General features: G+C 39.3%; 1 protein-coding gene across 3 annotated transcripts in view; it reads right to left on the bottom strand.

Moving 5' to 3' along the window:
• Window positions 1-17477, bottom strand: part of LOC133652573 (serine/threonine-protein kinase ULK1-like) — a 34029-nt gene extending 16552 nt beyond the window's left edge. The window contains exons 1-10 of one of the 3 annotated variants that reach the window (XM_062051466.1): window positions 17381-17477; window positions 16930-17161; window positions 13680-13772; window positions 13215-13256; window positions 12317-12349; window positions 12201-12237; window positions 7496-7669; window positions 7312-7385; window positions 7131-7232; window positions 1547-1605 (exon numbers count right to left, since the gene is read on the bottom strand). In XM_062051466.1, the coding sequence (XP_061907450.1) occupies window positions 1547-1605; window positions 7131-7232; window positions 7312-7385; window positions 7496-7669; window positions 12201-12237; window positions 12317-12349; window positions 13215-13256; window positions 13680-13772; window positions 16930-17019 (704 nt within the window). In that variant the 5' untranslated portion in view covers window positions 17020-17161; window positions 17381-17477. The other 2 variants (XM_062051467.1, XM_062051468.1) reach the window with 2 other exon arrangements.

Here is a 17477-nt window from a genome sequence, read left to right as displayed (position 1 = left end):
GAAGGAAAAAAAAACATATATAAGTCGCACTGGAGTATAAATCACATTTTTTGGGGAAATGTATTTGATAAAACCCAACACCAAGAATAGACATTTGAAAGGCAATTTAAAATAAATAAAGAATAGTGAATAACAGGCTGAATAAGTGTACGTTATATGACGCATAAATAACCAACTGAGAACGTGCCTGGTATGTTAATGTAACATATTATGGTAAGAGTCATTCAAATAACTATAACATATAGAACATGCTATACGTTTACCAAACAATCTGTCACTCCTAATCGCTAAATCCCATGAAATCTTATACGTCTAGTCTCTTACGTGAATGAGCTAAATAATATTATTTGATATTTTACGGTAATGTGTTAATTTCACACATAAGTCGCTCCTGAGTATAAGTTGCACCCCCGGCCAAACTATGAAAAAAACTGTGACTTATAGTCCGAAAAATACGGTATATCAAACACACAGAAGTCTGGTTCTGAAGTCGTAGAAGTTTTTTTAAGTGCAAAAAATATGACTGAAGTGTTGAAGCTATATTTTCATTTGCACTTTACTTTCATTGATAGTTTATTTAAGAAACATATTCATTATTAATTTAGTATATTTTAGCACAACATAATTGTATGTAAATTCATTTTTGTCAGTTATTTATTAGTCTTTTCTTATGCAGTATATTTGGTTAGCACTAGAGATGTCCGATAATATCGGACTGCCAATATTATTGGCCGATAAATGCTTTAGAATGTAAGATCGGAAATTATCGGTATGGGTTTCAAAATTATCGGTATCGGTTTCAAAAAGTAAAATTTATGACTTTTTAAAACGACGCAGTGTACACGGACGTAGGGAGAAGTACAGAGCGGCAATAAACCTTAAAGGCACTGCCTTTGAGTGCCGGCCCAGTCACATAATATCTACGGCTTTTCACACAAGTGAATGCAAGGCCTACTTGGTCAACAGCCATACAGGTCACACTGAGGGTGGCCGTATAAACAACTTTAACACTGTTACAAATATGTGCCACACTGTGAACCCACACTAAACAAGAATGACAAACACATTTCGGGAGAACAGCCGCACCGTAGCACAACAAACACAACAGAACAAATACCCAGAATCCCTTGCAACACTAACTCTTCCGGGACGCTACAATATACACCCCCCGCTACCCCCTACCCCCCCACACCTCAACCCCCAATTCAAATTCAAATAACATTTTGTTAATCTTCATGCCGAAAAAGCTCCGTTTGTTTGGCTTGAAATAATACATTTTTACTTTGTTAAAGTAGTTCTTGTAAGAAAAAATGTAAAGAGAGCCCAGAACTCGAGAAACCCCTAAATATTTTTGTACTACTTTTGCAGTAACTCACATGCCGTCAGTTGTTCTGTGTTTGCACCAGTGACAATTGTGCATCCACACATTTAACTTGCCTCAACATGAATAGAAATGTATTTGATCTTACTGCTAAAAAGTGTGTGTATGAATGTGTGTGTGTGTGTACACAGTAGATAGCGTCAGTTGTGTAAAGGGTGCACCAACCTCGGTACGAGGGTCCTGTTACACTCATAAAAGAGGCGGAGCTCCTGTGGTGTGTTCGCCTATAGAAAATGTATTTTAAGACAAGAAAAATATTATACACCAGCACTCAAAATCAGGGTTATATTAAAACACCACCCAATAAATGTCTCAACGTTTTCCAATATCTCTCACTGTAACAAAATAGGTTTGTCTCTGTGGACTGTAAAAACATTGCATTGCATTTAAACATGAATAATTTGATCATTCACCTAGGATGAAAGTAGAATGTTTGGAACTGCCAGTTAAACAAACAACATGATATCAATCATTACATAATCCTAAGTAATGCTTCTCAATTCTTTTCAGTGGCCTAGTGGTTAGAGTGTCCGCCCTGACATCGGTAGGTTGTGAGTTCAAACCCCGGCCGAGTCATACCAAAGACTATAAAAGTGGGACCCATTACCTCCCTGCTTGGCGCTCAGCATCAAGGGTTGGAATTGGGTGTTAAATCACCAAAAATGATCACTGCTGCCCACTGCTCCCCTCACCTCCCAGGGGGTGAACAAGGGGATGGGTCAAATGCAGAGGACAAATTTCACCACACCTACTAGTGTGTGTGTGACAATCATTGGTACTTTAACTTAATTATTTTCTGTCATGATCCCCCCCACCCCCCACCCCCTACCCCTGCATGAGGGGCATACATTCTCCAGCGAATTGAATTACTATAGAAAACTTGATATTTATCTGTTCAATGCACTGTGTGAGTTACATTCTTTATATAATAACCTTATTATCAAAAGTATATGAACATCTGCAACAACTAAAACCAATCTCCATGTTGACGTCCCACTGGGGTGAGTTTTCCTTGCCCGTATGTGGGCTCTGTACCGAGGATGTCGTTGTGGCTTGTACAGCCCTTTGAGACACTTGTGATTTAGGGCTATATAAATAAACATTGATTGATTGATTGATGTTAAGTTTACAGTATTAACTCAATTTGTGTCATTTAAAGGCCTACTGAAACCCACTACTACCGACCACGCAGTCTGATAGTTTATATATCAATGATGAAATCTTAACATTATAACACATGCCAATACGGCCGGGTTAACTTATAAAGTGACATTTTAAATTTGCCGCTAAACTTCCGGTTCGAAACGCCTCTGAGGATGACGTATGCGTGTGACGTAGCCCGGCGAACACGGGTATGCCTTCCACATTGAAGCCGATACGAAAAAGCTCTGTTTTCATTTCATAATTCCACAGTATTCTGGACATCTGTGTTCGTGAATCTGTTTCAATCATGTTCATTGCATTATGGAGAAGGAAGCCAAGCAAGCAAAGAAGAAAGTTGTCGGTGCGAAATGGACGTATTTTTCGAACGTAGTCAGCCACAACAGTACACAGCCGGCGCTTCTTTGTTTACATTCCCGAAAGATGCAGTCAAGATGGAAGAACTCGGATAACAGAGACTCTAACCAGGAGGACTTTTGATTTGGATACACAGACGCCTGTAGAGAACTGGGACAACACAGACTCTTACCAGGATTACTTTGATTTGGATGACAAAGACGCAGACGTGCTACTGTGAGTATGCAGCTTTGGCTTTTTTTTGCGTATGTACGTAACTTTTTAAAAATATATAAGCTTTATGAACCTTGGGTTAGGTGAACGGTCTTTTGGGCTGAGTGATTGTGTGTGTTGATCATGTGTTTGAATTGTATTGGCGTGTTCTATGGAGCTAGGAGCTAGCAGAGGAGCTAGGAGCTAGCATAACACATACCGTACCGTACGTGCGCGTCACGTACGTAACTTTTTAAAAATATATAAGCTTTATGAACCTTGGGTTAGGTGAACGGTCTTTTGGGCTGAGTGATTGTGTGTGTTGATCAGGTGTTTGAATTGTATTGGCGTGTTCTATGGAGCTAGGAGCTAGCAGAGGAGCTAGGAGCTAGCATAACAAACACGCAGGTGTTATTATGCAGGATTAATTTGTGGCATATTAAATATAAGCCTGGTTGTGTTGTGGCTAATAGAGTATATACATGTCTTGTGTTTATTTACTGTTGTAGTCATTCCCAGCTGAATATCAGGTACCGTGAGTATGCAGCCTTGGCTGCTAAACATTCGATAACTTGACCGTATGTGCGCGTCACGTACGTAACTTTTTAAAAATATATAAGCTTTATGAACCTTGGGTTAGGTAAACGGTCTTTTGGGCTGAGTGATTGTGTGTGTTGATCAGGTGTTTGAATTGTATTGGCGTGTTCTATGGAGCTAGGAGCTAGCAGAGGAGCTAGGAGCTAGCATAACAAACACGCAGGTGGTTTTATGCAGGATTAATTTGTGGCATATTAAATATAAGCCTGGTTGTGTTGTGGCTAATAGAGTATATATATGTCTTGTGTTTATTTACTGTTGTAGTCATTCCCAGCTGAATATCAGGTCACCCCCGGCTCTCACAGCATCTTCCCTATCTGAATAGCTTCAACTCCCCACTAGTCCTTCACTTGCACTTTACTCATCCACAAATCTTTCATCCTCGCTCAAATTAATGGGGAAATTGTCGCTTTCTCGGTCCGAATCTCTCTCACTTCATGCGGCCATCATTGTAAACAATAGGGAACTTTGCGTATATGTTCAACTGACTACGTCACGCTACTTCCGGTAGGTGCAAGCCTTTTTTTTTATCAGATACCAAAAGTTGCAATCTTTATCGTCGTTGTTCTATACTAAATCCTTTCAGCAAAAATATGGCAATATCGCGAAATGATCAAGTATGACACATAGAATAGATCTGCTATCCCCGTTTAAATAAAAAAAAATTCATTTCAGTAGGCCTTTAAACAAGACTGTTTAGTCTGGTGATTTTCAATAGACAGAAACACGTAAAAATGGCTTAATAGGTTGTGCATTTTTATAAAACCAACAGTAACACTGAAAATGTTTTAAAACTGTAAACATTGGTCACTATCAATTTATCAGCTTATGCCCTTTCAAAAAGAACAAGTACTTTTTCTTTGTTTTGTGCAAAATGTGCAACAATATTGCTATCAAAAAGGATGAAAAGTTAATATTTGCATTTACAGTATTTTTTCTGAACATACATTCTAACCAGAAGATGTTAAAAAAAGCCTTGAACATTCCAAAAACTGTTTGAGAATGTATTTATTAAACACAATTAACCGTTACTAATTACTTCAAACTTATTTCACGGCATTTGTCGGTTTTATATGGACACATTCAACTTCAATGCAATTTGCCATCATCAAATAGGAGATTATTCTGTTCATATTTAGTGGTTGCAGTAAGCCCTTTATGCACTGCACATCCTTTCAAATCTGGTCTTCAAACTTGATATTACTACTCACAACTCTTGCTCTATTTTCAACTGGGATGTGTACTTTGTGTTTATTGCAGCAACAGTATAAACATGCATCTCACAGAGATAGAATGTGTAGTAGAATGGCATAAAACACACACTGGTCTTTCCTCATTTCCTACTGTAGTTAGGGTAAAGCCAAAGGCTATGTATTCTTTGTCTTACTCTTATCTTTTCATTCCTGTCCTAATTCCTCCATTTGTCTGCCTCAGTTAGCTCTGTACACGTGTTCCTGTGTACTTACTACTTCTCCTGTGTATGACAGGTAGCCTGTTGATTTCATTAAAGGCCTACTGAAACCCACTACTACCGACCACGCAGTCTGATAGTTTTTGTATCAATGATGAAATCTTAACATTGCAACACATGCCAATACGGCCGGATTAACTTACGTATAAAGTGCAATTTTAAATTTCCCGCTAAACTTCCGGTTGAAAACGTCTATGTATGATGACGTATGCGCGTGACGTCAATCGTTGAACCGGAAGTATTGGTACCCCATTGAATCCAATACAAAAAAGCTCTGTTTTCATCTCAAAATTCCACAGTATTGTGGACATCTGTGTTGGTGAATCTTTTGCAATTTGTTTAATGAACAATGAAGACTGCAAAGAAGAAAGTTGTAGGTGGGATCGGTGTATTAGCGGCTGGCTGTAGCAACACAACCAGGAGGACTTTGACTTGGATAGCAGACGCGCTAGCCGACGCTAGCCGCCGACCGCACGGATGATCGGGTGAAGTCCTTCGTCCTTCCGTCGATCGCTGGAACGCAGGTGAGCACGGGTGTGGATGAGCAGATGAGGGCTGGCGTAGGTGGAGCGCTAATGTTTTTATCATAGCTCTGTGAGGTCCCGTTGCTAAGTTAGCTTCAATGGCGTCGTTAGCAACAGCATTGTTAAGCTTTGCCAAGCTGGGAATTATTAACCGTGTAGTTACATGTCCATGGTTTATTAGTATTGTTGATCTTCTGTCTATCCTTCCAGTCAGGGATTTATTTATTTTGTTTCTATCTGCATTTGAGCCCGATGCTATCACGTTAGCTCAGTAGCTAAAGAGCTTCGCCGATGTACTGTCATGGAGATAAAAGTCACTGTGGATGTCCATTTCGCGTTCTCGACTCTCATTTTCAAGAGGATATAGTATCCGAGGTGGTTTAAAATACAAATCCGTGATCCACAATAGAAAAAGGAGAAAGTGTGGAATCCAATGAACCCTTGTACCTAAGTTACGGTCAGAGCGAAAAAAGATACGTCCTGCACTGCACTGTAGTCCTTCACTCTCACTTTCCTCATCCACGAATCTTTCATCCTGGCTCAAATTAATGGGGTAATCGTCGCTTTCTCGGTCCGAATCTCTCTCGCTGCATTGCAAACAATGGGAAAATGTGAGGAGTCCTTCCTCTGGTGACGTCACGCTACTTCCGGTATAGGCAAGGCTTTTTTTTATCAGCGACCAAAAGTTGCGACCTTTATCGTCGTTGTTCTCTACTAAATCCTTTCAGCAAAAATATGGCAATATCGCGAAATGATCAAGTATGACACATAGAATGGATCTGCTATCCCCGTTTAAATAAAAACATTTCATTTCAGTAGGCCTTTAAGAACTGCTGCCACCTAACGGCAGGCTTGTGGATCGTTCTTATATGAATACTGGAGTGTAGACAATAATGGAAATATCCCCTTAAAGTGTTTCCTCTGGACATTTCCAAAATTGCTGATCTGCCAAAAAACTTAATCTCTAGGAAAATTACCTTCATAAATGAGGAATGTTGCTTCCTCAACTAAAAATGTACTGCAATGTACGGCAATCTAAAAAAGATTTCATCTGAGCAGCCATGTAGACGTCACAAACTAATAAGAAACGTTGTGTAACGATATTTACTCGAGGTTCTGAGAAATGGCTGACAGCCATTCGTTCACCTCCCACCCAGTAAACAAAGATCTTTCCGAATTAACATGCAGAAATTTCCACACAGCACTTGGAGACCAGGGAGGGTGTCAGCCAGCTGCTCAGTCATAGCTCATGTTTCTGTGTTTCGAAAAAGGATGCATCATGTTCAGTGTTATGTTGACAATAATGAGAACACCCTTTCTAGGAAACCAGGACCTCTAAAAGCAGATTCGCTGAGGGATTATGAAATAAGAGACCTAAACAAGCACTTTTGTGACGTACAGTATACACGTTTGTGCAGGCTAACGTGCATGCTTTTAGGTTACTCACATGAAATGGGGCTTTTCCAGTGAGACACTGGTAGATAATGGTACCAATGCTCCACAGATCAGCTTTGGCATCATAATTCTGGGACATGATAACCTCGGGAGCCTGTGTCCACACACAGTTTAGAAGTTGAGTGCAATGGCAACACTTAAACACAGGGAATATTAAGAGACCTTCAACTCACCATGTACATGGGAGAGCCGCACAGTGTTGCTGCCATCATGTTTGTCTGAAGATGACGTGCAAAGCCAAAGTCTGCTGCAGGAGGTGAGAGAATTTATGGAATTTGCAGCACATTAAAGAGAAAACATGGTGTACTGTAGACAACATAAGAAGTCATATGCAATATTATATACATAAGTCTTTACCAATCTTCACACAGGTGTTGATGGAACTGGATCTTCTTCCCTTTGGGTGGCAAAGTAAGATGTTCTGGGGTTTCAGGTCTCTGTGAAGAATGCCCTTGCTTTGCAGAACCTTCATGGCCTGAGCAATCTGTTGAAAGAACACTCGGATTGTGTCTTCACTTAACGTCCTCTTGCCTGAGGAAAAAAAAACCATGCACTGAATTAATACCGTATCTTAGGAACAAAATTCCATGAAAAATACGGAATGTCAAGAAACATGCCAGAAGGGTTCATAAACCTCCAAGGAAGTTTGTAAGGCCTTTTGTTTGCTTTACACCATGTTCAAAACAAAGGTTTTAAAAACTTCCATTAGGGATGCTAAAAAAAATTCGATTTACATATGAATTGCATTTTGAATGTGATCCGATTCATAATCTTCATAATCTTTTTTTTTTCAACCACAATCTATTTATGAAAATATGTTTTACCTTAGCACCAAGAGGAGCTTTTGTAACCTATAACCTGTTTTGAAAAGGTTTTATTATACATTTTTATACAAACCAACACTGCAAGAATCGGTTGAAACCGAAACAAGAAAACACAACAATATTGGTTTTGTGCCCACCACTTTGAGCTGAACTCAACAATCTAAAACATTATCTATGTACTCAAAGGCCTATTTCACTCAAAATATTGTTCAAATCTGTGTTAGTGAGCGTTTCTCCTTTGCTGATGTAATTAATTCACCTCACCGGTGTGGCACAATAAGATGCTGATAAGGCAGCATGATTCTTATTATTACATACAGTATGTGACCCTTAGTCTGGCCACTGTAAAAGGCCACTCAAAATGTGCAATGTTACACAGAACCATGCCACAGCTATCGATTAGTTTAGTAATCGATTAATCTATCAATTACTTTGTTCGATTGATCGAGTAACCGGATAAAACACACTTGATAACCTCAATGTGTATTTTAGGAAAGATAGTCAAAATATACACCCTTTTTTCTGATGGTTATAGCCTTCATTGTTTCTAATAAATGCACAGCTTCTACATTGAAATTGCATTTTTACATGTGTCCATTAATTAAATAAAAAAAATACAACTCTGCTGTTCCCTGCCACAGATCACGGCACTCACACACCACCGCTCTAATCTGCGCTCGGTCTATTATAGTGGCCGTGCGGCAACTACAGTATGTCCACGAATGTAAAGTTTCGGGCACTCCATGTAGTCCGGATTTTTATAAATGTTTATTAGTTACACTCATTTAACGATGAATCGAAGCAACAGAATATAAATCAAAGCTTTTTAAATCGACTTAATCGATTGATCGTTGCAGCCCTACCCACAGATGTCTCAATTTTTAAGTGAGTGTGCAATAGGCATGTCCACCAAAGCTAAACAAATCCCATGAAACTGAACATTTTGTAGTGAAAGTGCTCACTAACACATATTTAGACAGATTTGTCAACAATTTTCAGAGTATAAGGCCTTTTGTAAAAAGAGAAAACATGTTTTAGATCTTTGAGTAGAGCTAGCAAAAAGAAAAGTGTTACTTTAGATTAACTTTGAGTGCATTACCGTCATAACATATTTGAGCCATACTTTGTTGAAGAGAATTTGTTTATCCTCTTTTGGATATTATTGCAAAGGCTGCTGTGTTTTTCCATTAGAGGACAAGGGTAAGTGTGACAGATGGGTGAGGTCATGTGCGTGCTCTGTGAGCCAGTGTGCTTCTGTGGCGTCCTGCAAATAGCTGGCCGTGCCTCCTGGCAGGCACACAAAACAGTCAAGTCTACAAAATAAGACACACCGACATAATTACACCAGCACTTTACATCAGCATTCAAACGGCCAAGCTGACCGGCCAGATTTAGCCAATGAAAAATAAACTGTGTCAAGAGCAGTATCATCATCATCATCATCATACTTGCTTCTAACCTGAGTCAGAAAACACATTTAGTAAGAAATGTTGATCAGTGGTGGAATCACATGGCACTTTCAAGGCAAGAAGAAAAAATCTGGTAATAATTAAATAGCCCTGCGGTGTATTATGGTTTCTAATAAAAATGACTTCATCACAAGCCAATTTATATAGCTTAGTCTAATCTTGGTCAAGGGTATTAGTGATAATTTACTTAAGAACTTGTGGGGACATTTAAATCCCACCACCCCCAAACCACAGAGAACAGCAAGCCTCTTAAAAGCCACACTGACCCGCTGGCATTGCTGCTCTCAACATGTTTCCAAACAACTATGTTTGACCCGGTCTTGAAGCAAAACCAACTTGATATGAAAAAATAAACCGTGATAATTTTTTTTCTATACCGCCGAGCCCTAGTCCGAAGTTGTAGTCAAAAAGTTCCTTCTTTTTTTTAATCATTTTGTTGTGGGGCAGACTGGCTCATACATGCACATGCATGCCAAAATCCTGCACAGTTGCCATTCTGATTAAAAAGTAGCATATGGTTCCAACTTATATCGGTCAGTAAACTCGATATGAAAGCTCTAAAAACCACAACATGGCTGACAAGGTGGAGACGCATTCTAAGGGGGCATGGCCTGGAGGAGGGCTTTGGCATGTAAATAAGACCGCCCACAAAACGGCACATTCTGAGGATGATCTGTAAATGGAATCTATGCAAGATCGTGACCAAAGCACCCCCATCACATCACAATATTAAACACGCGTTTAAAGCTGCTGCTCAGAAAATCTGCAGAGACTCCTCCCACCCCCACCAAAGACTGTTTTCACTGCTGGACTCTAGAAAGAGGTTCCGCAGCCTCCGTAGCAGAACCTCCAGGTTCTGTAACAGCTTCCCTCAGGCCGTAAGACTCTTGAATTCCCCCCCAAAATGGATTAACTCGCTGGAATATAAAGACAATATAATATACATCCATAAACCTGGATGCATATGCAAAAGTGCAATATATTTATCTGTACAGTAATCTATTTATTTATATCTGCACCTTATTTCTTTTTTCATCCTGCACTACCATGAGCTAATGCAACAAGATGTTGTTGTTATCTGTACTGTAAAGTTCAAATTTGAATGACAATAAAAAGGAAGTCTAAGTCTAAGTCTTAAGTTGTGACAGGTATCGAGAATGCCCAATCGCTGGGATGTGACTGATGTCACTTCCGGCTCACGTCCCGCCCAATGAATACTGGTGGTGGTCAAGCTAGCTCTGTTTTCAAAGGGTACTAGGCACCTTTAGCCTTTCTCAAAGAAAAAATGCCCTATACTTGTGTTGTTTTCGGCTGTACGAATCGTTCAAATCACGAAAAGGATAAACGTTTCTTCAGAGTTCCTCGAGAGGTTATCAAAAAGGGCGGAAAAGTGCAAGATTTGTGGAAACGACGACGAGAAAAGCATGCACACTCCAGTCCAAGGGAGACAAGTCGAAGAAAGCATGAGTTTGCAGTGATCACTTCGTTAAAAGGTTTTTTCTCCTCAACGACACCTGGAGTAGAACTTTTGCTTGCATGTAGATCGGCCTCAGTCTATGAACATTACATCATCACAACCAAGACAATGGGCACATACACACCCTCCCTCCCCCACCCCAAGCCTTCACCACCGCTTGTTTCCCCTCGGGGTGATGGACGCCTGGCCGCGCTTCATAGCAGCAGTCACCCTCCAGGGCCCCAACTCCCCGCCCCTCTGTTGCGAATTGTCGTGATTAAATGTAACGTGTTTGTGTGCATTGCATGGAGGTTTTTTCCCACTCCAGACTAGGCCCCCTTAGGAGCCCAGTGTAGATTGTATTTTTTTTACTCAACTTCTTCCCCAGCGTTTGACCTTTTTCTTATCTTTTACGGGGCGCCTTTAGCGACCCATCAGCATTCCTGTTCTGTAACCCTGTACACTGTTTGTTTGTCTAATCTTGAACGGGTTTGTGCTGAAAACATAGTTTCGTTGTACTTGTGCAATGACAATAAAGTCCTATCCTATCCTATATACTTTTGACGGTTATTATTTCCCATTTAAGTATTATCTTGATATTAGTTAGTATTTCTTAAACACATTTGCTACGAGTATTTCGAAAAGCACCAATTTGGCGTGTCTAAATAAAAGAAAGCAAATGTCAGCAAAACCTAAAAGAGTTAGGGTTTTACCAAAGACAACGTTAATATATGAAGCGTTTAGCACATACACAATGTTGACATCTATAGCTATATTTGGATAAAAACGGAGATAAACACGCTACTCATAAACGGCGCGTGCAACAGCAACAAACAAGGCAACTTAGATGCAAAATTTAATCATGAAACGCAACCTTACCCGAGCAAAAACCATGCATATTTATCAGAGTCTTGACAATTTCCTTGATCCAGCCACACAAAAAGAAGTGTAAACATCCAGGCTTTTCCAAGTTTCCATCTGTTTTGTCATGTAAAATAGCATCTGGAGCACAATCGTTCGATATGTCTGGGAACCCAACCGACGTAATCTTTGATATCCCTCAACAAATCTTTTTTTGATAGAGTATAGGGATCTATTCCATTGTAAAGGTTGGCTTTTTTGGCTGTTATCTGCTTTTTGTAGGAAGGTTTAGGTCTCTTTTGTACTCAGATAGTTCGCGAGCAGCTTTCTGTACAACAGCCATCTTAGCTTGGTCGACCACCTCTGGTTTTCACTACAGAGAAGAAGTCACGTGTCGGAATACCAGCAATTTGAAAAGCCAAGCGTGACGCAAGGTACATTGAGATACTTACACTGAAGGTATTCAGCCAGGTCACCTCCATTGCAGTACTGTCAAGATAAGGGACATGTCATCAGGAATTGTATTATTTTCCCAATATGTGAAAAATATCCTTGGAACATATTGTACCTCCATGACAAGATATATACATCCTCCCATTTCCTGAGGATAAAAACAAAAACAATTGTCACAAAAATGCACGGAACCCATTTGTACATTATAGTAAATATCTGATGCTTAGAAGGAGCCAGCAATATCATCAACAAGGCCCAAGCAGACACACTTTTGGATCAACAGCAGCCTAAAACTGTGTAAGCGTCACACGTGAGGCGAAGTGGAGAGATGGAGGGTGCAAAGTGTAAGGTTTCTGTCCTTGACACCTTAGGCGAGAGTAGTGGGGAGGATACAGGCCGACACTTCTTTGTCATTAGTACCACAGAAAAGCGCCCTGCCATAGATCATACTTAGCAAATTACTTAGTATAAGAGAGTGCAGGTTAACAGGTGATCAGAAAAGTCTCTTGCAGCCTGACCTAGTCTCGTTGAATAATCTTAAATCATCAGTGCATCTGGTGTGAGCGGATACTTCATAAGCCTTTGTTTAACTGTATGCACCCTGCCATCTGTCAGAAATAAAGCGATTAGCTCAAACATGTCTGCTTGTCTGGCAAAGTGTGAAGCTTTTCATTCACACAAACTCACATGTGAGCAAATGGTTTATGTCCTGTCCCAGTTGTAAAATGCTTTGAAGCTGTGTCTTATGTATACTGTAAAATGTAAAAACAAATACGATACGTAGCAATATATTGAGCACGGTATTCTTTAGATGATATTTAAAGTTTGACAGAATGTGAGTGTGAATGTTGTCCATCTGTGTTGGCCCTGCGATGAGGTGGTGACTTGTCTAGGGTGCGGCTGGTTTAGGCTCCAGCAAACCCCCGCTACCCCGAAAGGAACAAGCGGTAGAAAAATGCATGGTTGGATGGATGACAACATGTTCTGGAAGAAAGATGGACGATCACACCTACCTGATAGTCCAGTAGACTGACTATATTTTCGTGTTTGAGTTCCTGGAGAGATGAATAAACAAAACATGGCTTAAAGAAGAAATTGTAGAAGAAATTGTCCTTGCAGGATCAAAAGATGAGCTCACAGACATAAACAGCAATGATGCACTATCATTTGATCCCTCGAACCTTGACCATTCTCCAAATAGATCATTCCCATATTGCTCACAGACTCGGGCAGTGGTATCTTAAATCCAACCAAGTGTGGAAAAATAAGGCATAAAGTAACAAGACAAAGTCGATTACTAATAATTGAGGATTTTTACAATGAATACAAAATAGTTGTTAATAATATATAAACAAAATTGCATCATTTGGACACCCCTCTCCTTGCACGTCATTAGGAGATTGCTATGATATGCTGTCATGCATTACTCATATCTACATGCATACACATCTTCTAAATAAAATCCAAGTATTAGTTACCTTTAATATCTTTATTTCTTTTCCAAGTAGGGATTGAGATTTGGCCAGGTTTTTCTTGTTGATGCACTTCACAGCTACTTCCCACTCATGTTTCTTGACAAACATAGGAATACAACATATTAGACACAATGTTTCTTGACAAACATAAATAGAACATATAAGACACAATGTTTCTTGACAAACATAGGAATAGAACATATAAGACGCAATGTTTCTTGACAAACATACAGGACTGTCTCAGAATATTGTATTGCATGTAGTGCTCTAAAATATCTTGGTACACAGCTGCATTGACTCTGGACTTGATGACCCACAGTGGACCAACACCAGCAGCTGACATGGCTCCCCAAACCATTGCTGACCATGGGAACTTCACACTGGATATCAAGCAACTTGGATTTTGTTCCTCTCCAGCCTTCCTCCAGACTCTAGCGCCTTGCTTTCGTCTGAAAACAGGACTCTGGACCACTCTGCAACTGTCCAGTGCTTCTTTTCCATAGCCCAAGTGAGACGCTTCTAGAGATTTTAGAGCACTACATGCTTCCATCTGTTGAAAAGCTCTATGGAGATGATGATTTCATTTTCCAGCACGATCTGGCACCTGCCCACAGTGCCAAAACCACCAGTAACTGGTGTACTGACCATGGCATTACTGTCCTCGATTGGCCTGCCAACTCCCCTGACCTGAACCCAATAGAGAATTTGTGGGGTATTGTGAAGAAGAAGCTGTAAGACGCCAGACCCAATGATGCAAATGAGCTAAAGGCCGCTATTGAAGCATCCTGGGCATCCATAACACCTCAGCAATGCCACAGGCTGATTGCCTCCATGCCACGCCGCATTGATGCAGTAATCCGTGCAAAAGGATTCCCAACCAAGTACTGAGTGCATTAATTGACATTTTCAAATATTTGATTTTGTTTTGCTGTTATAAATCTTTTTTTTTTACTTGGTCTGAGGAAATATTCTAATTTTTTGAGATAGGATTTTTGAGTTTTCTTAAGCTGTATGCCATAATCAGCAATATTAAAATAATAAAAGGCTTGCAATATTGCAGTTGACGTGTAATGAATCCAGAATGTATGCCATCTTTGTTTTTTAAAAAAAATTGCATTACAGAAAATAAAGAACTTTATCACAATATTCTAATTTTCTGAGACAGTCCTGTAGGAATAGAACATATTAGACGCAATGTTTCTTGACAAACATAGGGATAGAACATGTTAGACGCAATGTTTCTTGACAAACATAGGAATAGTACATATTAGACGCAATGTTTCTTGACAAACATAGGGATAGAACATATTAGACACAATGTTTCTTGAAAAACATAGGAATAGAACATGTTCGACACAATGTTTCTTGACAAACAGGAATAGAACATATTAGACGCAATGTTTCTTGACAAACATAGGAACAACATGTTCGACACAATGTTTCTTGACAAACAGGAATAGAAAATATTAGACGCAATGTTTCTTGACAAACATAGGAACAGAACATGTTCGACACAATGTTTCTTGACAAACATAAGAATAGAACATATTAGACTCAATGTTTCTTGACAAACATAAATAGAACATATAAGACGCAATGTTTCTTGACAAACAGAAATAGAACATATTAGACGCAATGTTTCTTGACAAACATAAGAATAGAACATGTTCGACGCAATGTTTCTTGACAAACATAAGAATAGAACATGTTCGACGCAATGTTTCTTGACAAACATAAGAATAGAACATGTTCGACACAATGTTTCTTGACAAACATAAGAATAGAACATGTTCGACACAATGTTTCTTGACAAACATAAGAATAGAACATGTTCGACGCAATTTTTCTTGACAAACATAAGAATAGAACATGTTAGACCCCATGTTTCTTGACAAACATAGGAACAGAACATGTTAGACACAATGTTTCTTGACAAACATAGGAACAGAACATGTTAGACACAATGTTTCTTGACAAACAGGAATAGAACATATTAGACACAATGTTTCTTGACAAACATAGGAATAGAACATGTAAGACACAATGTTTCTTGACAAACATAGGAATAGAACATGTTAGACACAATGTTTGTTGACAAACATAGGAATAGAACATATTAGACACAATGTTTCTTGACAAACAGGAATAGAACATATTAGACACAATGTTTCTTGACAAACATAGGAATAGAACATGTAAGACACAATGATCCTTGACAAACATAGGAATAGAACATGTTAAGACGCACTGTTTCTTGACAAACATAGGAATAGAACACATTACACACAATGCTTCTTGAAAAACATAGGAACACAACATATTAGACAATGTTTCTTGACAAACATAGGAATACAACATGTAAGACACAATGTTTTTAGACAAACATAGGAATAGAACATGTTAGACACAATGTTTCTTGACAAACAGGAATAGAACATGTTAGACACAATGCTTCTTGAAAAACATAGGAACACAACATATTAGACACAATGTTTCTTGACAAACATAGGAATAGAACATGTAAGACACAATGTTTTTAGACAAACATAGGAATAGAACATATTAGACACAATGTTTCTTGACAATATAGGAATAGCTTGACAAACATAGGAATAGAACATACAGTATAAGACACAATGTTTCTTGACAAACAGGAATAGAACATGTTAGACGCAATGTTTCTTGACAAACATAGTAATAGAACATATTAGACACAATGTTTCTTGACAAACATAGGAATAGAACATATTAGACACAATGTTTCTTGACAAACATAGGAATAGAACATATTAGACACAATGTTTCTTGACAAACATAGGAATAGCTTGACAAACATAGGAATAGAACATGTTAGACACAATGTTTCTTGACAAACATAGGAATAGAACATATTAGACACAATGTTTCTTGACAAACATAGGAATACAACATATTAGACACATTGTTTGTTGACAAACAGGAATACAACATGTTTGACACAATGTTTCTTGACAAACATAGGAATACAACCTATTAGACACAATGTTTCTTGACAAACATAGGAATAGAACATATTAGACACAATGTTTCTTGACAAACATAGGAATACAACATATTAGACACATTGTTTGTTGACAAACAGGAATACAACATGTTCGACACAATGTTTCTTGACAAACATAGGAATAGAACATGTTAGACACAATGTTTCTTTAGAAACAGGAATACAACATATTGGATGCCACAACCACACACATAATGTCGTGCAAGTTACCTCTTTATGACGTCCTTTGAACACCACCGCAAAGGCGCCGTGGCCAATCAGGTCTTTCCTGCTGAACTCAAACTTGCCAACAGACTCCATGAGGAAAAGCCAGCGAGTATCCGAGCAGGTTGAGGAAGACTCTCTGTTAGTCACCACCGAATGAGACACAGGTACAGACCCGAAGAGCCTCCTTCAAAGGTGGGGGATCCCATTTTCAATGGACGCCGGTAGTGTCTTCACACTGGAATTCGGATTAAAGACGACGTCGTACAAAGTTTGTCAGTCAGTGGCCATGAAAAGTTCGAACACGTGCGACCGGATGTCAACAATAACTAACGACCGAGTGCTATTTTAATGTTTCAAAAAGATCGCACACACGCGTTGTAGAGACGCGGTACAAGAGTTAGTGTCTATCCGGTCGGAGCTCATTTATTACCGGTAACTTGTTTCTCCTCCTCACCTTATATCGCTCCCCTACCCCTTGGGCATTCCATGTTGCCATTGGGCATGCGCGAACCCAGTAGCAGCAGCTGTCTGACGACGGTGCCTTCAATGAC

This window comes from Entelurus aequoreus, linkage group LG06 (genome assembly GCF_033978785.1).
Source record: "Entelurus aequoreus isolate RoL-2023_Sb linkage group LG06, RoL_Eaeq_v1.1, whole genome shotgun sequence".
Taxonomy (NCBI): Eukaryota; Metazoa; Chordata; class Actinopteri; order Syngnathiformes; family Syngnathidae; genus Entelurus; species Entelurus aequoreus.
Note: the sequence above shows the minus strand (reverse complement) of the source record. Positions and strands in the feature narration are given on the sequence as shown.